The 24,983-nt window shown below is 37.1% G+C and overlaps 1 protein-coding gene across 1 annotated transcript; it reads left to right on the top strand.

Moving 5' to 3' along the window:
* The first annotated feature begins 1,461 nt into the window (after nucleotides 1-1,461).
* Nucleotides 1,462-24,539, top strand: LOC115926051 (sodium- and chloride-dependent taurine transporter-like). The gene is made up of 13 exons (XM_030990365.1): nucleotides 1,462-1,613; nucleotides 3,865-4,028; nucleotides 4,494-4,666; nucleotides 6,540-6,666; nucleotides 7,828-7,959; nucleotides 11,133-11,236; nucleotides 15,222-15,352; nucleotides 16,999-17,111; nucleotides 17,985-18,122; nucleotides 19,143-19,245; nucleotides 20,353-20,453; nucleotides 22,939-23,097; nucleotides 23,791-24,539. The coding sequence occupies exons 1-13, from the start codon at nucleotides 1,547-1,549 to the stop codon at nucleotides 23,866-23,868; spliced, it is 1,590 nt and encodes a 529-aa protein (XP_030846225.1). The 5' UTR covers nucleotides 1,462-1,546; the 3' UTR covers nucleotides 23,869-24,539.
* Nucleotides 24,540-24,983: the final 444 nt, after the last annotated feature.

Raw genomic sequence — 24,983 nt, 5'->3', positions numbered from 1 at the left:
AGCTGTCGAACCTGCAGGTACTATGGTGGATAAGGAACGGTGGAGCTGGCGGTTCGATTTTTTAGCGACGAACGTCGGCTTCGTAGCCTGTTTTGATAATTTATGGCGCTTCCCTTTCCTCTGCTACGTACACGGTGGGGGTAAGTAATTAAGTAGATGGCATTTCATTGAGATTATTTCCTCACTGTTTTGATCTGGAGCGTCGCTCTATATGGAGTGCATTGGGTTTCATTTTTTTTTTTCATTTCAAAATTTTCATTTATTTATTTAATCACGGTAATCTCGCTTTACAGCCTAGGCTAAAGCTAAAACCTCAACCGTAAACGGCTGTTGTTCAAGGAGTCCGTGTACAGATTAAGTCTAATAAACATTTCATGGTTATTATTTTTTACCATTGAATGATTATCAGACTATGCATGGAGCAGCTGCAGCAGGCACCCAAGCTCCACCATGTTGCACGGATCCATTAGAAGCCAAAAAAGCCCCACTAAATAATTCATGAGCCTTTTATGAATTATGCATTTTGTAGCATGCTCCCTGCGCAAAGTGTACTTGAACGATGTTTATAATTAGTAATTGGTAAATGATCTAGTAAATCTAGTAATATATTTAAACGTCTTTGATGTGTAAAGCGGGCATTAGACAAGGCTGGGAATTAACTGAGTGATGGACCAAATTGTTAGTAGACATATTGGAAATTCGACCAAATGACTATAACTTGAAGGTCATTATACCAAATGATAAGTAGACGAAATGGTTATTAGATCATGTGGATAGTAGACAGTCTGGGTGTAGACCATATGGGAATAGACTAATCGGGTAGTAGACGAACTGGCTGTAGACCAAACGGCAATTCATCTAAAATTCATGAAGGGGCGCACTAGCAAAAATAATTAGCTGTATAATGTTCGTAACGGTATACGGTCAAATAACCCACCCCTGAGGTCATTATCTTTTACATGAAATCCAATCTTTAAACGTTATTTGTTAATGCTTGTTCTTTACATAGTATACATTGTATATATATATATATATCCTGCTTAACCTCACCCCTTTGAATGATTAGATGATTCGAGGGCACTGAAGGATAATTTTAGTTATGATTATGGTGATATAATACTGATGAGGCTACCCTAAGTTTATTGTTATAATTATCATCATCATCATGATCATAATCTTCACAATATTCGCCCGGCTGGCAGGAAGGCGTTAGCGCGCGAGCGACTCGAAAAATACTTTTCGAATTATTCGCATATAAAGATTTGTTTTATATTTAAACTCATTTCCGTCCCGAAAATGGTTTTAAAACTCAAAAGAATAATAGAAATGTTATAACAGAACACGGCCACATTTTTTTCGAATTCGAGCTAACGCCCTTCTTCCAGCCAGGCGACGTTTTATTAATAGTGGTAGTAGTAATAGTGGTGGTGGTAGTAGTATTATAGTTTCGTGACATTTTTGTTTGTATTCTCTCTCCACAGTTATCTTCCTCATCCCATATTTTGTATGTTCCTTGTTTCTTGCGACTCCTCTCTTGTTCCTGGAGATGGCACTCGGTCAATACACCTCCTCGGGTCCCATCAGAGCCTGGAAGATATGCCCAATTTTCCAAGGTAAACATAATGAATTAATTACCATTTCTGAAACAACAAGCAAAACATAGATCTACAGGGTATAACAAATAATATAGTTATGGAAAACCACGAAAAGCCGAAATGGCTTAAACGTGGTTCCCCGATGCGTCTAAATACATTCGATGTATGTTAACACTACGTATACAGTACAAGGTGTGTTATAAAATATAGATAATGAACGCTTTCATTAAATAATCATTCTTTAAAGGCTTGTTCAGATACGACGCGGCAAAACTGCAGCATTTTAGTTTGTTTGTTTTGTTTTGTTTGTGCAATGATGACGTTAAAGGGTTTGGGTAAGCAAAGATAATTATAAACTTTACGGTCAGTCATGAACCCCATGACTTTTACAAGCCGATCACTTTTCTAATTATCAAGATAGGTCCCATCATACTTCTCTTAGTTAAACCAGTACTCCGTATTGACCACTTATTTTTATGTGTTGTTGAGAAAAAAACTATTCGTACTTTATTTAGAATGTATATGTAACATGAGAAATATGAAAATAAATGAAATGAAAAAAAAATGAAATGAAATGAAATATTTATGATTGGAAATCGGAATCAAATTTTGCGTTTTTCGAACGATTTTCATAAAACTACAGTCTACTGGTAAAAACGAGTATGGTAAAACCGGTCACTCAACGATTTTTACTTTTTTTGAGGCACTTCTTGATCATTTTGAAGCGTAATTTTTTGGGCCTCAATATTACACCATATCACAGACACCGATAATATGTAGGGCCGTGCATCTCAGATTTAACATTGTTAAACGATGCATTTAAAGGGGTAGTTGAGTTCTGTTGCAGAGGGCGCTACACAAAATATTTTTTTTGTGAGATAATGACAAACTGTTTCAAATTTGAAAGAACATATAATTTAAATGACAATGTCATCTTTGTTTGATCGAAATTGGTTTAGAGGCGGCTGAAATATCCATAAATATAACGATTTCTAATATTTGTGTACCACCACAAATATTCGATAATTTGAAAAGCCGTTGAAAAAAACGAAATAGCACCTTTAACGTTGTATTTTAGCCAATGCCGGTGTTGGAATTTGTTGAGGCGGCTGAAATATCCATAAATATAACGATTTCTAATATTTGTGTACCACCACAAATATTCGATAATTTGAAAAGCCGTTGAAAAAAACGAAATAGCACCTTTAACGTTGTATTTTAGCCAATGCCGGTGTTGGAATTTTTGTTGGCTTTGTCGTGTTGGTTACATTACGCACAACCAGCCGGCCCATGTATTATTATTAATTAATTCAGTAATTAACGCGGTCAGCGTATTTTTTGAAAGTGGATCTGAATTGGTATGATCGTATTGGCAAAATTTTTCACATTTTGGGGGCTAAAGTTACCATCATAGCAATTTTAGGTCCCAAAAGGGCGCTAGAAATGTCATAGATCAGAATAAAAGCAATAAGCATGCACTTTGAAGGCATTTGCGGTCTGAAAACAGAACTCCACTATCCCTTTAAAGGTACTATGTCCCATTTGCAGGCCAATGAAAAGGTTAAATTCCAACTGCATTTGAAAGATAATACTAATTTAGAACTTCCCTGAAAAAGATGGGGCTTGAAAATGTCTTAAAGTGGGGGAATAACGACTATTAGTTGTCAAATCGACTTTAGGGCTATAGAGCCCAAAAGTAACAGTCTTGATTTCAGACAATTGTACCGAATGGTCATACGTTTTATGCTGCGCAAAGATTCAATCAGTTTAATCTTGGCCATCACAAGTGGGTTATTGATGTAGACAAATGCTCATGTACCCTTTACAACTCTTTTCATGTATGTTATTACCAAAGAAGAAAAAAGCCAGTCAGTCGATCACTCAATAGTGTCTGACAGTGAAGTCTAGCAAGTAAACGGGTTTCCTTACATAATTTGAATATGAGGACACTGCTAACGTTTAAATTTCACAGATAGGACATACATGACATATTCATAATTCCTGCAAAGTTCTACAGCATTTGAGGTTGGCTGCAAAATGGACATGGTACCTTTAAATTAGCTTGACAGTCCACTACACATTTCTCTAAGTTATAATTATATTTAAACGTCTTTGGTTATAACACAGAGCTCAGTGAATACGCGCAAGTCCTTTAATTTGTCACGCGTAGTTGTCATTTATATTTACACGTACAAAACCCTGGGGCTGCTCTTTTTGTGGCCGTTTACCGCGCCATTTATGAACACACCTTTAATTTTTATCCTCGTAGGTATTGGTGTCGCCACCACTGTCGTTGCTTGGTGGCGTAACATCTACTATAACGTCATCCTGGCCTGGACCCTGTACTACCTGTACAGTTCATGCATTGGTGGTGAGCTCCCCTGGGCGAGATGCAATAATGAATGGAATACAGCTTCATGCTTGAATTACGGCGTAAGTCTAGACTCTGTTCACCCCCTATTTCATGTTCAGTCTTTCTCAGTGGTGGATCGGGTAGGGGGGGGGGGGGTGGGCACGTGTTTTTTTGTTATAAGCAGGACAAGTCATAATGTTTGTCCTACCTAACAACAATTAATGTATGCAATTTGCATTCTGAAGTATTGAAATACAAATTATTTGTAGCAGATGAATGACATAATTAGAACGAGGCACTTAACAAAGATTTTGTGCATCAAAAATGATTACATGATCTGATTACATAACGCGTCATTGTAATGTTCGCACATTTTAAAGCGCGATGTACAAGGCCATTGAAATTCTCCTAGGTTGATTTTTCTAGTTGCGATCGCGATAATGATGATAAATGGATAATAATGATAATATTAATGATAATAATAATAATAGTATTAACAACTATTTAAAATAAATGCTATAACACGTTAAATCCATTGACTCCAGAATGAATGGGTGTGCGTCAATGGAACCTATATTCCCATCGACAAGTGGAATGCTCCACCGGAGGAATCACCAGCCCCATCGTGGAGCAGTTGGAATGAAGCAGTGCCCTTAGATGACTCTGACCAATGTGGTAATTACCCATTAACAACCAACCCGGCCCAGGAGTTCTGGAGGTAAGTTTCATGATGATGATGATGATGATGATGATGTTGATAATGATGATGATTCTAAAACTCATAGTACGAATCAATAGTGTACTACATCAACTATTCCCACTAGACCGGTTTATTAACATATTAAAATTGTATGCACAATTTTTAAACAGAGGTTGTTCTTGACAAACCAAAGTGAGCACATTTTTTTTTTTGGTCCTCGAAAATTTTAAAATTTTCACCCCCCCCCCCTTGAGCGCCAGGGGGGGGGGGGGGCCCAACCCCCCAAAAAGGTAAAAATCGCGTGGTTTTGCATGATTTTTTCCTCAACGGGGGGGGGGGGCCTGCCCCCCCCCCCCCCTCCCTGGATCCGCCACTGCCATATGGCGTGCGCCAAATGCCATCCGGTTTGCTCCAAAATGTTGTGCCAGTTTGCGCCAGTTCGCGCCATTACACGGCCATTTGATTCCTAAATTCACCCTGTTGGCGCCATTCGTGCCAATAGACGGCTACTTTGCGCCACTTGGTGATTAGTTTGTGCCAAAGATCGCCAAATTGGTTTGAACTTGCCGCCGCTTGGCGCTACTTGCCGACTATATAAATACCGGTCATCGGCTTTCTGGTTCAGACCCTCCTCAGCTGCTTGTATGAACAACATCTTTACTAAATATTTACAATTTTGATATGTCTGATGCTTTTGATAATGTTGGAGTGATGATGCTGCTCCATCAGAAGATGATGAGAGATGCTTAGGTGGCCACTGCCTTGTGGCGCCAAATCTCATTGGCGCAACTTGGCGCGCGTCATTACATTCCAGTGGATTCCAATAGGCGGATTGTTTGCGCCAAAGGGCGATATGTTCGCGCCATTTGGTGCCACTTGGCGGACACTTGGCGCTGATTGCTCGATGCAAGTGGCGCGACGAAAATTTCAAACATTTTGAAATTTTCTCGCCGCCACATTCAAATTTGGTGCCGTTACGGGCCACAACGAGCCAGTTGGGAGGCAGTTTGAGCCACTACACGCCACTAGGCACCTTATTGGCGACACTAGGCGCCACAGTAAATTGCATTGGCGCAAACTGGCACCAACTGACGCTGGCCCAGTGGACTCCTAGCATTATAGGAGTATGTAGGAGAATAGAATGTCATGTATAAAGATTTTGTTCAGAAAATATCTAAATAAAATGAGTGGAAAGAAATTAAGAAAGAAAAAATATTCAAGTGTGTGAAAGTGGGTGTGTGCAGGTGAATTGTTAATGAACTGGTCATCTTAAATTAATTCATATAAACAAACAATAAAAATTGCTGAGACCCTTATATTGTTGGTGAATATTTAGATATTAAATATTTCTTCATCGAGGCTTTGAATGAATAAAGAGATGCAGAGTGTTCGATATTGTCAGGTAAAGCATTCCAAATATCTGGACATAGTGTCTTATCGATTTATAGGCCATAACAATGTTTTGGTTGGTTAAATGGAAATCGGATGGGTGTCGTGTTGGATAAGAATGTATATCACTATTGTAAACAAAAATATTTCGGAATGCCAATAGTATAGTATTTATCCAAAATGTATGCATAAAGATTGCAGTTTGAAAAATGTGAATATCAGCGATTTTTAATGTTTTTAGTTTATAAAATACTGCTCTACTGACTGAGCTATCGCGCCTGTTGTTGATCATTGCTCTGTGTATTTATATGTGTGCTTTTTAAATGACATTTATTTCCTGTATATACTTTATTTATCATATTTTGTTTCTTGTATATGCACAAAATATGTACATTTTAATCAATTTTTGTTTGTGTTCTAGATGTGCCTTTTATGGCGGATATAGAAGAAATGAAATGAAAAATGGACTCTAGTTTAATCAGTTGTCCTTTTCCTTTCCTAGAATCAAGGTGTTAGGCCAAACAGGGACGGGCGGAAGAGGTATTGTCGGGCATCTTGCCCTAACCCTCTTCCTCGCATGGACGCTCGTATACTTTGGCCTCCGGAAGGGAGTTAAATGGAGCGGCAAGGTACCGTTATTTGCTTATATTTTTTACGATGACACAACCGCCCCCCCCCCAAAAAAAAACGAAATTGCAATGATTTGTATATCATAAACAGTCTTTGATTGATTGTCCTTGTATTTGTAATGATGATGATGAAGGTAAAAGTGCTAATAATGATTATAGTAATAATAATAATAATAAACATAATAATAATAATAATATTGGACTCTTATAAAGCGACGTATCGACCTTGCATGGTCCTCAAGGCGCTCCAACATTACCCGGCTATGCTAGGCTGCCGATTTCGACGCTCACAGCATTTAAAGAATTCCTTCCTACCGGTACCCATTAACACCTGGGTGGAGAGTGGCAAGTTTAGATTAATGTCTTGCCAAAGGACATTAGTGCAGCGGCGGGACTCTAACCGCGAACCCTGTGATTCACAGTCCGACGACTTATCCACTACGCCACAACACCTCTACAATAATAATAATAATAATAATAATAATATTAATAATAGTCATAATCACAATGATAATAACAATAGTGAGGATAATGATGAAGATGACAATAAATATATTAATAATGATAATAATTACAAAAAAAAATAAGAAGAATAACAGCAATAATAACAACTACAACAATCACAGTGAGTTCTTATATATAGAGCGAATATGTCCGTCAAACTATGAGCTAGACAGTAGACACCCTTGCTGTCCTGCTCTACGCATCCATTTGCTTCATTCACTTATCATTATTTAGCATTTCCGTTTTGTTTTCGGCTGTGATCATAAACATTTAAGCTTGGATAATTGTGATTAAACTACTGTAAATAGCTTAGTTTGATTTAAAACACTACATTCATTTTAAAAGGTGCACTCCATTCATATTTCGACCAATAAATCTGAGGAATATTTTTTAATATGATTTCTATTTGTTCTGTTTTTGTAGTTTGATTTCCAATGATCATTCTCTTTAACGTGTAATTTAGATTTGAAATGAATTATGATTTTTTTCTTCTTCCATCTAATTTTTTTTTTATCGATGTTCCCACTTTATGACACTATTTACATTAAAAACAGTGTAAAGTTAGTCTTTGCTACTTGTCTTTTTTTTGTAAGGAACCGAACTAAATTATAAATGTAAATTGTTTGATTATTCTCATTATATTACTTTACTTTGCAGGTGGCTTATTTCACCGTTCCCTTCATACACCTTGTATTCGCCGTGCTTATGATACGTGGGATTACTTTACCAGGAGCATATGATGGTTTGATTTTTTATCTCAAACCCATCCCATCTCGACTAAATGCACAGGTATACCGCATCTGTTGATTTCGAGGAAGTACTTCCTGTCGTGTTGTCTGTATAATAATACAAGGACCTGGGCCCCGTTTCACAAAACTTGTCATCAGTGACAAATGACAGTTTTTGTTATAAGCTATTGAAATCCTTGCTTCGGATTGGTTATCAGCAGATTTGTCACTGATTTTTGTCATTGAAAAAAGACTTCGTGAAACGGGTCCCTATACTCTCCATGTCATGTAATAATTTAAACAAAGGCTAATATTGTCAACTAAGTTGTTTTATATCTAGGTTTCATTTTGTAATGCCTCCGCCCACCGATGGTGGTCTGTCCGTCCGTCCCGCTTTCTCGTTATCACGATATCTCAAGAACCACTAGATGATAACATGCATCAACATAGGAAGATGATCTGATTAGATCTCGGATACAAAGTCAAAGGTCAAAAGTCACAGAGGTTAATTTCTGACATTACAGATTTGCGATATTTCTAAAACCTCTAGAGATTTGGGGTTCAAATTTGGTGATAGTATGTATCATCATTTAGGAAGACAGTCTCATTAGATTTAAGGTAAGTAGGTCGAAGGTCACAGAGGTCAATTTCTTAACTTAAAGGTTGTTATAGCCTTGCTATCGCAGTATCTAAACATGGTGACAGTATTACTATAGGAAGATGATCCAATTACATATTGGGGCTGGTAGGTCAAGATCATAGACGTCAGTTGACATTTGATTATAGGCTTTTTGTTTTCATTGTGATATTATGTTACGAATAATATCATCCATTTCCTATACTGAATTTAGGGCGGAGGCTTATGTCTTGTTTTACTTATACATGAACACTCACACGCATACACACTCTCACACACACACACATGGATATATATATATATATATATATATATATATATATATATAAACATGCGCATGGATACATAGGGATAAATTCGAGAGATCATGCTCTTTAAACTCCTTGAACCTACACTGTTGGTCATAACGGTGGAATACTTATTTTTACCCCAATTTATTGAATGATTTTGACAATGATTTATTCCTAAAAAAAAAAAGAAAAAAAAAAGAAGAAAATGCATAATTTTTCAATGATTCATTGCATTTTGCCCCGACCCCAACACAAAAAAAAATCTTCTATGTAGGCATGCCTGAACCATAAGGAATAGCCCTACAGAGGATTTTTTTTTTCCTGTTGGGTACTGGGGGAAATACAATGAATTATTGAACATTTATTGCCTTTTCTTTGTTTTTTTGATTTTGTGGGGGCGTCGACGTAACCTAGCGCCCGCTGCGTACAGTCATGATTCATTGGCTAAGCAATGGCCTCGTTACTGTGAGCCCCCAGGATCAAAACCGTGTCGATGTGCTATATTAGTCCACTTTTATGAGGCTTTAATCCCCATTACTGTCAGTTATGACTTAAGGACGTAGGTTAGTGATTAGCATAGTAGCACACACATGTTTTAGCAGTCACGCAAAACAAACACTCCCCAATGGTCATTCAATAACATCTGAGAATGTATACTATTATCTTGTTCTATTAGGAATAAATCATTGTCAAAATCATTCAATAAATTGGGGTAAAAATGATTATTCCACCATTATGACCAACAGTGTATATTAACACAATTAACTTGTTTAAATGAGGTGATTCTTGAGCAATTATCTACTAACCCCTCGAAAAAAAAAGCCACATCATTAAGCAAAAACTATGCAGTATTTATATTTTTTTTTATATAATCTTGTAAACTTTATATTTTTCTTTGTCGTCGAACTAGTCACTCTAATATTTTTGTTACGACAAGAGTGCCTGCCCCTCTCGATATTGACACGTTTACACCACATAAATGAATACAGTCACAGGTCTTGTATACGGGCACTTTAATCATGCACTTTATTGCCATCGTTCCTTGAAGAAAGTTTACAGGCTTACAATCTTACTCTCGAATATCGAATAAACCGTTAACTTGATAGATGACGCCGATTTAGCTGATAAACTTGGAAGTCGCTTTACATGTTGCCGTAAGATGTTGCCGTAAGAACTATAAAACAAAGCCAAAGAAAAGTATATTAATTGATGTCCTATTAACCTTTTAACTTTGGTATTAGGTGTCTAACTTGACCTTAACATTCTGGCCCAAACCATGCACATGTGCGGAAATAACATCGCAAACTTAATAAATGACAAGCAATTAACTATTGCAAGCAGGTATACCCATCTTATACAAAGCACAGCGCTTACTTAACAAATATCTTGTTATCATTATGAGCTAGCATTCTTGTCAAGCATAAACTACTAAATACATGTATCATCACCAACCACAATGTAATATAAAGTAACGTACCTAAACTTCATGCTCTTATTATTATTAAACACGTATGTCTGAGCAACAAGATTGGAGATTAAATATAAACATCTTAATTTAAGTACTAAAACCTTCATTGTGTAATTTGCTACCCCGATAATTATAATATCTACACTGTATGCATCATCTGCATTATGCACAACTCGCTAATAAACTATGATTTTATAAACATCTTATCTTGTGAGTTATGTATTATGTATTCATTGAAAGTGAGTGCGAATGTACTTCGCCCTCTACAGTTCTGAATAATGCTATACCGGTATTATAACATGGGCAATGGCATGCAACATTCTCATTATCATCAAATAATCTGTGGTATTTATAGTTAAATGACGAAACCTATGTCACAAACACTGATACTACAATCCAAACAAATAACGCATGTATGTTTAATTGCTTACCACTGTGCAGACCAAATAATATGGGCAGACCAAGTAGTTTAACTTTACGATAAAAACAGGCTAATTTTGCCGTGGTTTTACATCGTGACGTACAATTGTGCTTCTCAAATGGGTTGCTATGAGAGTATGGAACGCTACATATGCAGGCTTATAGAGTATGGAGTACCGACAGTTACAACAAGTAACACTGGAGCGCTACTTTAACCGTGCCTGAATTTACTAAGGCAAACTAATTATATCTTTTAATTGAAGGGTATGATATTTTTGTTGTTGCTTAATTTGTCTAATTATTTAAAATTGTTTTTTGTTGTTTTTTTGTCTTCTTTCATGTGTTTGTTTTGGTTTCCGTCCACTTTGGACAGGCATTTGACGTTGTATAAACTTGTTTTCATTGATTGGTCCGTAAAGGCGTGGATAGCCGCTGGAACAGAAGTTTTCTATTCCTTCTCGATTGGACTAGGTGCTTTCACAGCCCTTGGAAGCTTCAACAAATTCCACTACAATTTCTATAGGTTGGTACAAATACACTTGCGTGTAATATTCTCTTCTCGTCGTAAGAAAAGAAAAAACGGGCACTACACACAGAGAAATAAAAGGTGTTCTTGGGGAGTAAAACGAAATTGGAAAAATAGGGCGCCCCCTATTACACCTTTTAGGGAGTAAAACACGAATATACGCAAGGGTGTACAGAATAGGAATTTGAGGGCTGTAATTTTACACCCTATTTTAGTCAGACGAGCTCTGATTATTCAAAGCATTTTTCTGTTGTGAGTGCATATATGCGCATGCGCTACAGCAATGGCGCATCGTGTCGATTTACTGCCAAATGAAGGAAAATTAGCTTAATTTACTTATTTTAGTCATGTTGGGGGAATTATCATGTTTCATTTGGGCATGTTATTTGTTTGAAAGTTATCTGATCAAGAATAAGGGATTGTACGGAAGGTTATATTTGATCATTTAATGAAATTAGCAGAAGTGTTGTTTTACTAACTTGCCTTCGTGTAAGTAAACGGAAGATATTCTGATTGATACACGTCTGTAAAAACCCAATACACACATACACGGTGAGGCAGGATTGTGTATTTAGATAGTTCCAATACAGTTGATCCGATACTTCCATCCAGGCCAGCCTCACCGAGGCTAACTTAGTTGGTTCTTACAGTCTGCACTTGTGTTGAGTTCACACCAGCGCTCAAAATACACGGGGGCGATGGGCGATTCGCCCCCGTGAGCTCCATAATCGCCCCCGTCAGGTTGCTCACGGGGGCGAATGAAAAATTAAAAATTGCCCCCGTGGAATTATAAAATCAAGATGATCTTTTCTGATATAACTTTTACACAATATTAAGTATCAATTTTCAAACCTTAAACCAATGAAATGGAACTTAGATGGCGCAAGGACTGAAACATGGAGAAGTTTTTTGTTGTGAAAAGTGTGAATCCTCTGAAATCTGGTTATTCTAAAAGGCCAACAAATAATGTAACTCGACCAGTAAATCAATATTGAGAAGAAGATCACCAAAGATGTTGCAGGGTGTAAAGTTGTGAAATGTTTTATTACACGACTTAACACAACCCGTGTTTAAGGAGTGAACCATTCAATGTTGTGTAAAGTCGTTACACAACGAATTTGCAGTGCACACACATGTAAATCTGAGATTGTTCATTAACATTATGTTATTAAATACAGTTCGCAGAATCATCTATAAATAACTATGTTAAGCATTTACAGTCTATAAAAAATAGTTCCATAAATTAATATATCTCTGTGTTTGGATCAAGCAAAACAAATGCGTTTCCGGAAGCGAGAAAAAAAAATATGGAAAGAGGGGAAGGTCGAAATCTGTTTACGTGCTATACTTTTAGTGCACCGCGAGGACAACTATATTATGTCAAAGTCATGTTAATCCAGATAAGGTTATTCGAGGAATAAACTTTCAGATTCATATTTAAATCCCATAAATAATATGTAGTCAAAATTAAATATAGTAAGGTACAATCGACATGTCTACGGGTGCTTCCACTAAACGACATGACTTGAAAAAATAATAGAAAAGCACGCACGTGCAACGAGGACAAAATAAGAATAAGATAACAGCCCAGTATATACATCATCCATCTTTCGAAACTAACTACGAGGGTGGCGCTAATTTTCTCTTTCGATTCATAATTAAATAGAAAACAGGATGAGCTCAGAGTTTTTATGTCGACCATTACCATTAAAACATTTTTCTTCTTCCGCGAAATCAGGGGGGGGGGGGGGTCTGGTCTAGGTCTCTACTTTTCTGAAGTGTAGTTGTGTTTTGTGGCCAAGTTTCTATTTCGACATCACCCCCGCGTGAGAACAGTGAAGATATATATTTTCGAGCTCAAGTACTTCCTTATTTCAGCTTTTAATCAACTACAAAGGCGATATGGGCGCGACAAAAAAAATAACAAAATAGGCTAAAGTTCAGTCGATTGCAACGGTCTTTCCCTCTGGCATTCACAAGTGTTCATAAAATGATATAATACTTGTATATGTTTAAGATAACTAGTCCTAACGAACAAAGGAAACTTCAATTTGACTATACTACATTGCGACGATCATATCCACTATACAGATTGAGTAATACGTATGTATACGGGCTTGGACCAGAAACTTCGTACAAAGGGAAGAGATCTGACCATTAGCTTCATGTTATAACTTGTAAAGTTGTAAGAGAAACAATGCCGACTATTAATGATAATGATGAAATAGCAAAATAATTTAGGAGTTTCATGGGTACCACCAATTCAATGGAAAAAGAGCCCCCGTCTGTACTAAAAGAGCCCCCGTGAGAAGGCTCACGGGGGCGCTTTTTATTTTGAAAGAGCCCCCGTGGACAAAAAAATAATTTGAGCCCTGGTTCACACTAACTGAGATTTTCGACATATAACTCGAGATTCTGGTCTGATTTCTTTAGAGCAGTGAAACGTAGACAAAAGGGTGATAATCAGTGACTGTTGGGTGATTACGAAGCATGGATGATTGATTGCTCGAGGGATGATCAATTGGTTAATGCTGTACATAAGAAGGGTGTAGATTCACTCCCCACAGGGTGTGGAATCGTTCATATAGGGTATAAAATTCAACCCCACAGGTGTATATTTGAACCCATTTTTCATGAAAATGGAACCAAAAGGTGTTAATTGAGCACCATTGGGTGCAAATTTCACTCCTTAAAGGGAGTAAAATCATAACCTGGGGGTGCAAATTTACACTTTATTATGGGGTGTACATTTACTACCTGCATTGGGGATTAAATTTACTCCCTGAGGGTGTCACTTATACGACAAGCAGTTACTCCCAATAGGGAGTAAATTTAAACCTCTTTTTGTCTGTGTGCATGGTAAACTTGGAAACGCTCGATCAACGATAAGTTTTTAAGAGTTTAATTGAATCACAAGCACTGGACGTCTTTAAACAACTATTAGTTTTAAACATTTTATTTGTTCATTCTTTTTTTCTACTAATTTCCATAATCTTATTTTGCTCAATGATGTAATCTTATTTAAAGAGAGACAGACAGAGAGAGAGACAGAGACAGAGAGGCGAGGAGCGAATGGAAAAGAACACGGATGAATGGCCTATATTATCAGCTATTGGGAATGAATACATACTGCAATATATCAAATAGCTGCCAACGTAATCATAGTTTATGTCTTATTTAAAGATTGCAGACCTACGTTCATTGATGACTTTAGTTTGTATCGTCTTCTACTTGTCTGACGAAATCTGTTTTAAGTAGAAGGTTGGGTTCCGGGAAAGTTGAAAAATATTTGTTTTTTGTTAATCTTTGTATGTCAGTTTGAAAGAATATCATAGTGGAAGTGTCTCCTGAAAATGAGGCCGGGGGGGGGGGGGGGGACATAATGGCCCCCTCATGATTTTCGCGCTGCGTCTTAATCGCTTGACCTTCCGGATTTATGTTTCATGATCATTTTCTTTCAAGTCTCCCACACTTTTTGATACAAATTTGTGCAATTCAGACGTAGGGGTGTGAAATTTGAATTTGTTCACATGTCAATCAAAATATGCATTTTCTCTATTATTTTGCTAGTGTGTTAGAATTAATGATCTTTTCTAAATCAGTTGATCTTTTGTCATTGTTAAGAAAGTTTACACTCCTATTCCACTATAAAGTGAGACCTATCTTGGGTTCATCCAACAAATGAAAACATAAAATAGAAGAAAAACTTTAATTTCTACACATTGTTTTCGACTTTTTTGGGGAGGGGGGCCTTGACGAAATGGGGACTCACCCCTCCCCCTACGTCCAACACTAGATCTGTTGCTGATTTCGATCATTAAAAGCTTCTTAGTATGTTTATTATTAACATCTATTCTCATGTACCTCATAATCACCCTTTCCCAGATGCTTCTAGATTGTTTCTTTCACAATTAACTTGTATGACCATTACTCATCTTATGTTTAAGGCTAATTTTGTCTTTTTTGTATTGATTGTCTTAAGGGATAGCATAATCGCAGCATATTTAAATGTGTGGACGAGTATCTACAGTGGCATCATCGTCTTTACATTTCTCGGCGTCGAAGCGTACAGTGAGGGAATCTCCCCCGGCGTAATCATTGCTGATGGTTCCGGTAAGAGTAGTATTACACCACTAATGGGTCGTGTGAAGGAGGGGCTGCACGCCCTCCCTGACTCTTACCCCGACCCTAACCCTAGCACCACTGGACTACTGGTGGGAAGGAGGTGTTTCAGGCTACACCCCCTCCCATCCTCTAACCTTAACCCTAACACTATTAACGGCCTTGCAGAGGGGAGGGGCAGGGGTTGAAGGCTACATCCATCCACCCCCTTACCTTAACCCTAACCCTAGGACCACTGGACTACTTGTGGGAAGGAGGGGTTTCAGGCTACACCCCTCCCATCCTCTAACCTTAACCCTAAAACTATCACCACTGGCCTTCTGGTGGGGAGGAGGGATTGAAGGCTACATCCCTCCTACCCCCTTACCTTAACCCTAACCCTAGGACCACTGTCCTACTGGTGGGAAGGAGGGGTTGAGGGCTACACCTCTCCGATCCTCTAACCTTAAAGGGCAATCCAACCCTTGTTATAAGTTGATTTGTATGAAAGCAGAACAATGACAGAAACAGAAAAATTTGAAATAAATCGAGCTAATAGTACGGAAGTTACGAATGTTTGAAATTTGAGATCACTAAGTCTATGCAAATCTCAAATTGGTAGTTCGGTCAGTGGATCGTGACGTAGAACGTTGAAAACTCTCCCATTTGCTGTGTACAAAAATATCGTTAATTTATGTCCCTTCGCCCTTGGGGCACTACTCAAAATATATTATAGATAGCATATTGTTTTATGTTTTTTGTTGTTGTTTGGTATTATCGGCGTTTCATTCTTTTTTAGAATATTTACGCCTTTCACTTTTTTTTTTACTATTTGTAAATTCGTACTCTTCTCTTTTTTTTGGATAATATAATCTCAGATCTACTGGTCCATGAAAACCCCTCACCGCAATTGGCACCTTCCTCTAAAACGGTTAAGCCCTCCTGAGCAATGAATTTTTGAAAAATTTAAATGTTAGTCATCTGATTTTTTTAGTCATGTTGGGACAGATGGGAAAGTAGTCCGGCAGTACTAACATCACACTGACATTACCGCTTCAGCGTACTTGAAGTGCACATACGTAGGCTATAGTGATTACAACTTTTAAAAATTCATAACATTCATCAGTTTGCTTCTCTGATTTTTCTGCTTTCTTGTAGAGGAGTTGTCTATTTGGGTTGGATTTTTATTTAACCGTAACCCTAACACCACTGTCCTACTGGTGGGGAGGAGGTTAGAGGGGTACACCCCTCCATTAAAAATGTCACATGCTCCAGAAAAAGGGAATAAAGAAAAGGGGTAAACAGGGAAAAGGAAAATGATTACTTTCAACTTATTTATTTACCCTTATGTGTTTTAGCATGCCAGGAAAAAAAATATGCCCCCCCCTTATGTTAAAGAATCCCTAACATGTAAGCCAGCAGAAATCAAAGTTAGTTTAGTTTTCGAAGCCTTTTTGGACTTTGGGGTACTTACTTAGATTTATAACACAAGGAAATGTTCATACTTGTTCTACTTTTTAAATAGAGCGTTTCAATGAAACAAACCATACAAGAACTTGCGTACCACATATCTTATATTCACCCTTGTTAAAACTTATTTAGTTAAATCATTCATTTTCTTCCATCTCATTTTTTTTTTATTGTGTTTATTACTTTAGGTTCTGGTCGATTTTTCAAGGTCTTTCCGCGTTCTTTAGCTGCATTGCCTGTACCAAGGGTCTGGTCTATATTTTTTTTCCTAGCGGTCCTAACGATTGGGCTAAACTCTCAGGTAATCGGGGAAGGATATATGACTTTGTGAAAGTGGGATGGGGGTGTCGCAATTCTGAAGAAAAAAATAGACACTTCAAAATCATCAGATTGTCTTAACTGCCCTTTTTAGTCTTACCAATGACAAGCAATGAATACAAATCATGGTATTAATGTCTATAATGATGTATAACAAACATTAAGTTTAAAATCTCTGACAAAAAAACAAAAATGAGGGGTCAGGACCGCATTGAACCAATGTGAATCAGTGAGTATCAACGAAAGGGTTATATCGCTGACATAGTGGATCATCATATCCATTCCTTAATTTTCAATGTTTTCAAGCCTTATTGACTTTAACCAAAATTGAATTCTATGTCTAAATTAATGTTAACCGACTTGATCCAAAATATGTATCTGTAGATTGCAATTGGTATACCTGTAATCTTAATCCTAGTAGCTAGACCTATATCTAATTTCCTCTTCCACCTTTTGGAACTTTTAACTTCTTTTGTAACGTTTGACAACCTTTACAACATTGTCAACCTTATAAAGTCTGTACTGGGTGGAAAGGTCAACCTTTTTCTCAACTTCTTCAAACTTCTACCACATTTTCAATGTTTTCAACATTTTTTCGACCTCTTTCAACCCTTTCATCCGCTTCCACCTTTACAATATTTGCAACCATTTTTCAAACCTATCAGCCCTTTCATTCAAAGTCCTAAAACTTTCAATACAAGTTCGCTAAATTCAGGTAATATTTTAATACTTTGATAATGTCGAAAAAAACCCATGTGAATGAGAAAGCATTGCCTATCATTTTCTCCCTAAACGCACAACCAACAACTCCCCATTTCATGAACTAATTCGTTTCATCCTACCTTTTCTACGTTAGCTCGTCACGGTGAAGGCGTTCATCACGTCTGTCTTGGATCTTTTCCCTACCTGGCTGCGGATTGGGTATTATAAAGAGGTATTCGTGTTGGGAGTCTGCTTTCTAAACTTCCTGATTGGCCTCAGTATGGTAACTCAGGTAAGATATCGACACGTGATATTTAGTGGTCAAGTAAATAAGTTAATGGAAATATTATACTACTAATGATAAACTTAATGATATTGGATAATTTCATAGGGCACATTATCCATCATGCACGGTGCTCAAGGTGCTCTAATATTACCCCGGCTCTGGGAGGCTACCGATTTCGGTGCTCACATCATTCAAGAAACTCCTTCCTACCAGTACCCAAATTAGCACCTGGATGAAAAGTGGCATACCAGGTATGCAGATTAATGTCTTGTAAAAGGACTTTAGTACCGCTGGAGCACTAGGACTGCGAACCATGTGATCCACAGTCTAAAGATGTTAAATCGTGAACTTTAAAATGGACTAAACGCCAATCTGGCTCTGAGCAGACGTTACATTAGTATTTTTTAGTACAGAGCAAATGGGAAAGATTCTCAAAAGGTATGTCACGGATTTGCCAATACGTTTTCAGTTGATGACAACGTATAAAATATATAACTTCCTTCTTTCGGGGGGGGGGGGGGGTGTCATATTTTTATCGGACTTTCATTAATCTGTTTCTCTCATTTTCTGCCTCTACTGAGATCAACTTGAAATTAGATTTGACAAAGTTCTCGTTCCTCTGTTGATTTGTATGCATTTACATGTACATGTATTTACATGTATTTACATTGTAGTTAACCGTGTGATGTTTGTATTGTATTTTTTGTAAAGACTTTTTATGTTATAATCATCAATTCAATATAGTGCTATGAAAGAAACGAGTACTATAATTATCATCATAATTATTACTAATATTATTATTACAATTGTTACTATTGTTATCACTAGTATTTTTATCATTATTAGTGGTAGAAGTAGTAGTAGTAATTTTATCAATATTATCATTATTGTTGTTGTTATTATTATCATCATCATTATTATTATTATTATTTTCATAATTATATAATTATTGTTACTATTACCATTATTATCAGCATTATAATAACGATAATGATTATCAACATCTTTGTACCATTTAATTTTCAGGATGGTGAATACGTCTTATGGCTCTTTGATGCCTATGGGTCTGGTATCTTTCCTCTCATTTGGATATGTTTCTTCGAGAGCATCGCCATCGGATGGGTTTATGGTAAAACTTTTTCTTCCATCGGGTCAGTCTATTAAACCGTCCCTGATCCCGAGTTATTCTTGATCCCTCTACGATGAATTATTAACATTTCTAGGGCACCATTGGCCAGGGGCGGTTGTTGGGGAGTTAGAAAATAATGATGAAATTTAGTACCCTGGTAGTCGCATGTTTCGTTATTTATATTCTAGAAAGAAGAAAAAACTGTATAAGGCAATTTTTATCAACTGTTGAAGTTGAAGAGAAAATTCTAAAATAGTAGGGCGAAAGTTTACCTGTGTTGGGTGAAAAAAGGGAACATAAATGTACATGTTTGTTTGGTATAATTTTACCAACATTGGATGAATTGTCATCAACTTTCGTACATGCATTAAATCTTACCAAACAAATATTCACTTTCCTTGTTTTCCAATCGTAAGTAAAGATTAAACCAACTCTTCATAATGTAATGACATTTAGGTCAACATTTAGACTATCAAAGTATTAAAACAAGTGTAAGATTGTTTTGTTGGATAATTTTGAAAAGTGGCTGCACAGGAAAAATGCATGGCACGACGAAAGAGTGGGGGAACGAGCGAAAGTTTGTAACGACTTGGAAGTAGAGACAGAAGAAATGAATTGGGCATATTCTACGGCATTACAGACTCCTGATCAAGAGATATCATTGAGGGAGGGGTGGAAGGACGAAGACCGAGGGAAGGAAAATAATTATGATGTTGGATGGTATCGAAGCTAATGATACATACTCAAAGATGAAGGAAATAGCTCAAGACAGAAAAGGGTGGAGTTTTTTTATGTTTAAAACCTGCACAGCATAGCAATAGAGAGATATGTTGCATGCATCTCTTTGGCCATTCTTCAATTTTTATATTTGTATTTACATTTTGTGTGTGTATTTAAAGTAGTGGGAAGATTCTCATCGAACATTGTCGAGATTCTAAGATGGAGACACTTTATGGTACATCGTTAAGCTGGTCAGTCACTGTCACAACGTAGGAAAACTAGTTTTAAGTGTAAACTTTAGACATCTTAGGGCGATAATAAGATTATCAAAGTATTGAAAGAAACGTGTAACTTTTTCATTTTCCATTCTTACCTCTTTTTGTAAAGGAGTTAGAAAGTTTTCCTTCAACATTGCCGAAATGCTAAGATGGAAACAGATCGAATGGTACATAATCTGCTGGATAGCCACTGTTCCTGTTATTGCTCTGGTAATTATCTGTGGCCCGTATTCTAATGACATTTAAAGTGTAGAAATCAACAGGAAATAAGGATTCCAAGTCGCTATACTGCAATCAATATTTCAGCTTCAAATAATATTATAAAGAGATATTGCAAGGTCAAATACTCTCTCACTATAGACACAAAAGCGCCAATCTAAATGAGTAAACTAGTCGACGCATCGTTTGTGCTTGTAGCTAGAATAAAGTGCGCACGGAACCCGAGTCTGATTCGCGCCGTTTTTACATTATACTTTTTTTCCCCCTCAAAATTATTATCCGTTAACCAAGGATGGGAGAGAGAAGAGGAGGCGGCAGAACAGAACATGGAGAGATGACCTAACATCATACATGGGAACGGCCGCTTGGACTAGAATAGCTAGAGACAGAAGAGAATGGAAATATTATGAGGGCTTTGACCAACGTCTGGATGAACTATAGCCTGATAGATAGATAGATAGAATAGGGCACATAGATAGAACACGAATAGGGGGTGGAGATGTGAAGAAGAAAATAAAACCCTTAAGAACCGCTTTAGATTATTTCAGACATGGGGTCATCTAAAGAACAATCCTATTCAGGGGACATTATTTAAATCATATGACATTCTTCTAAACTGACAGACAATGAGAGAGCCCACAAGGAATTTTTAAACCTCGAATTAAAGGTAAAGACCAGTATTGGCAACGCCCCAATTTCAAAAAATGAAATGGAAGCTCTCATTACCAATCATGTGAAAGAATATGTTTTGACTAATACATGATGATAAAAAATTTGCCGGGAAACTGCCTACTAATTCATATATTTGGTAAATTTATTTCTCTCATGGTCTGGTGAGAGAGATAGGGTAGTCCCATATACATCTTTCTGTGTATAGTGCTTGTAACTTTACGAAGAATGAGCCAAATTTCTTATCATTTTGATGATTCCAGAACCTTGCAGATGCTAGATGCTAGATGATCAACCTTTTCTGATCGATTCCACAATGTTTCTTTCACAATGCAATCGCATGACCAGAACTGGTCTTTACCTTTAAGCAGAACTCAACTTTCTCTTCACCCTTCTCTATATCAGGCAACTGCATGCTTAGTTTGAGAGTCATGATCAAAATTATACACGCATTAGAGATCGCACACAAGCCTACATTAAAACAGGCCATTTTGTTCATGATGTCATTGTCGAACATTATTATGCTACAATGATTTGGGTAATTTTATCAGTGGCTGATAATTTATTTAGGGGGTAGAACCAGTCCATGCCAACAAATATATTAATGCTGATGTACCAATGTCTACAAATTTAACCCCAAATACCCTGGGCGAGGAGCTTCATTATTTTTTAGTTCCGCCCCCCCCCCTCCCGTGCAAAGCGCAAAAGCTTTGACATTTAATGAAATTATTAGAGAAAGAAGACGATTCGTTGTACCTTTCCCGACTCTTAATCCTTGTCTGAATTCTGTTTTGCCCCTCCCACGCGAAGCGCAGAAGCTATGACGTTTCATTTAATTATTAGATAAAGAAGACGATTCGCTGACCGTTCTCGATTCTTAATCCCTACCTGAATTCCGTCCGTCCCCCCGCCCTCCCGCGCGAAGCGCGGAAGCTTTGACATTTCATTCGATTATTAGAGCAAGAAGACGATTTGTTGTACTGACTCTTAATGATTGTCTGAATTTAAAAAAAAATGTTTCTTTGTCCGATAAAAAGTCACAGCTCGTAGGGAGAACAAAATTGCCGGCCGACCGACATAATACATCTCACCGACTTCAAACTTCTGCTTTGATATAGTACACGAGGATCGAGCAAGAATACCTACACAGCGGACCCGATACTGCAATCTAATTATGCGTATCTGTTTTGCCTCTTGACGTGGCGACTCAACCTAACACCCCCCACACCCCCTTTAGCGACGCCCCTGCTCCCACCCCTCTCATCCCTCGCCCAAATAAACGTGCTCCATCATGTTTTTTTGTTGTATTTCTTGCCCAATCCCTTTCAAGTTTTTAGAACTGAAAGGCACTTCAAATTGGAAAACTTTTATATTCTTTTGCTTGCTTGCTTGCCAGAATCTTCTTCCTTTTCTTTTCTTCACATAGCGCACCGCCTGTGGTCAAAGATTGCTGTTTCCGCCCCTTACTTTCGATCCCACTTTTTTTTATATACCGATATTTACTATGAACTTACCTGTAATCATCAATATTGACAATTGAATGGTGATGAAATTGATTTGATTTGAATTTAACTGAATGAAATTTATTGATTAAGTTTTCATTGTAACAGAAAATCTTCTTCCATAAAATCTACATGTATAAACACGATCCTAAAGTCCTTCAGAAAATGTAATGTAATGTAACGATCCATTCTCGAAAATCGTGATATATCAATGTGATTATATTACTTTCTAAAAGTACACATACCATCACAATCAACGCCGGCAGGTAAATCATGTAATCATGTAAAATTCATTCTATTCCCAGTTCGTTTGGATCAACAACATAGTTTCATGGTCCACGCTGTCCTTGTTCTCGAACCCCCTTGGCATCTGTATGGCCCTCTCATCGATGGTGTGCATTCCCGCCGGAATGGTCTACGCCGTCTTCTACCAATTGATCAAAGGTGATGGGCCCACTTTCACGGTAAGATTATGAACAGGATTTTAGGTCTTATAGTTTTTATTGCTGCACCTTATAGGGAAAACGGCTCCCCTATGGGCAACGGGTACGCCGAGTAGGACTAAAATAATGTATCTATTTTTTTTTTTTTGTCATTGTTGCTTGCTTGACATTCTTGTGCCTACACAGGTATGTAACAGGGAACCATGGGAGACTCCTGCTGCCACCTAGAAAAAAATGTAAATAATTTCACCCCCTCCCCCCAAAAGGAATTCTAAATGCTTAGTAAATACAGAACAAAGGCCTGTACTTTATCAATTGAAGGAAATTCACCTTTTTTTAGGGGGGGGGGGTCATACGAGGGATCACTTCATTAAAAGTGGAAATCCATTCTATGCTGAAAGATGAATAGTGCAATTCACTCCCAAAAGAGTTATTAAACCACTCTCCTTCTGCCAGTCCATTTTTTTTTGGAGTAGATTCAAACCAAAGGTAGTGATTGTCGTGGTAGTTGTTCTGATAAAGAGTGTTTTTTTTTCCTTTCCTTTTTTTTTGTTTTGGTTCTGACCATTAATATTACCAAAGTGTATAACTGCCTTTCATTTATCACATTGCTGCATTTCAATAAAATTGAGGATTCTTCTAGTTTTTACATTTGTGTCTTTCCACATGTTCAACAAAAGGCCTGATTGTTCATTTCGTTTTTCTCCATTTCAGAGGCTGGAAAGGGTTATCCAACCCGCTATCGTTCCTGTTCTTGACGAAGTACATCCAGATTGTTTCGAAATGTTATAATATCATGAAAGTCGATAAAAAAAGGATTATGTAAAATTGGAAGGGATTGAAAGAATAATCATGGAATTGCTCCTTGAAATTTTGACTTTGCCGAAATAATGTAAATACTTTAAATTATTTAATTTGCTTTTGTCTCACGTTATATCTGATGAGAATTCCAAGCCATTGGATTGCAAACTTAAATCGGATACAAGTTTGCGTCAATATAAAATGGTGACAGAGTTCGTAAAAGAGCAAAATCATAATAATAATCGTGCCTATTTTTTGTCTTCTTTTTCCTCCTCAATATATCATGGGAGCTTGGCTTAGAGTACATTTAAATCGTATCTGAAAATATTGACATAAGTGTAATTATGGGCAGAATGTTTTTAATGAGCTATTTAACGTTAATACTTTTGACTTTCTTTACCTGGCGAACAAGAACAATTTTTGACGGCGTCATTATGTTTCAGAGTAGCCAAATGTACTAGGTCTCAGTTTGGTTATAAACATTATCATGAGGAATTTGTAGTAAACCATTTTTTGAACATTCTAACTGTCTTGAAATACCTTGATCATGAAAGACAAGAATTTAAGCTACATGCTGCATTATGTGTGCTGGAATGTACGTGCGTATGTGGGTGAGTGTGTTATAGTGCGTGTGTGGGTGAGTGTTTTATAGTGCGCGTGAGGGTGAGTGTGTTATAGTGCGTGTGTTATAGTGCGTGTGTGGGTGAGTGTGTTATAGTGCGTGTTTGGGTGAGTGTGTTATAGTGCGCGTGAGGGTGAGTGTGTTATAGTGCGTGTGTTATAGTGCGTGTGTGGGTGAGTGTGTTATAGTGCGTGTTTGGGTGAGTGTGTTATAGTGCGTGTGTGGGTAAGTGTGTTATAACTATTTTTTACAATTCCACTGATGTTTTGATTTGACTATTTGTTTAAATGTTAGTAATGTGCCTTTTTTTTCCTTATGTCATATTTTCTACGCTCATCTTCAATTGTAATATATAATTTACTCGCTTGTTATTCTTTTATCTCATTTCAAGTGTAAGAAAAATCTATATAAAATTATGTATGCATATACCTTTTTGTAATGTCATTTTGTATATTAACTTCATATTGCTTTAATTTTCATTGGT

Source organism: Strongylocentrotus purpuratus, unplaced genomic scaffold (assembly GCF_000002235.5).
Source record: "Strongylocentrotus purpuratus isolate Spur 01 unplaced genomic scaffold, Spur_5.0 spur5_scaffold_19, whole genome shotgun sequence".
In the NCBI taxonomy this organism is placed as follows: Eukaryota; Metazoa; Echinodermata; class Echinoidea; order Camarodonta; family Strongylocentrotidae; genus Strongylocentrotus; species Strongylocentrotus purpuratus.
This window is presented reverse-complemented; position numbering and strand designations above follow the sequence as displayed.

Excerpts from the sequence above, each read along its gene's own strand:
- LOC115926051 (XM_030990365.1), top strand. The coding sequence starts at position 1,547 with ATGGCACTCGGTCAATACACCTCCTCGGGTCCCATCAGAGCCTGGAAG. Across the intron at positions 11,237-15,221 it reads TTCCACTACAATTTCTATAG|GGATAGCATAATCGCAGCAT; the intron begins GTTGGTACAAAT and ends GATTGTCTTAAG. Across the intron at positions 15,353-16,998 it reads AATCATTGCTGATGGTTCCG|GTTCTGGTCGATTTTTCAAG; the intron begins GTAAGAGTAGTA and ends TTATTACTTTAG.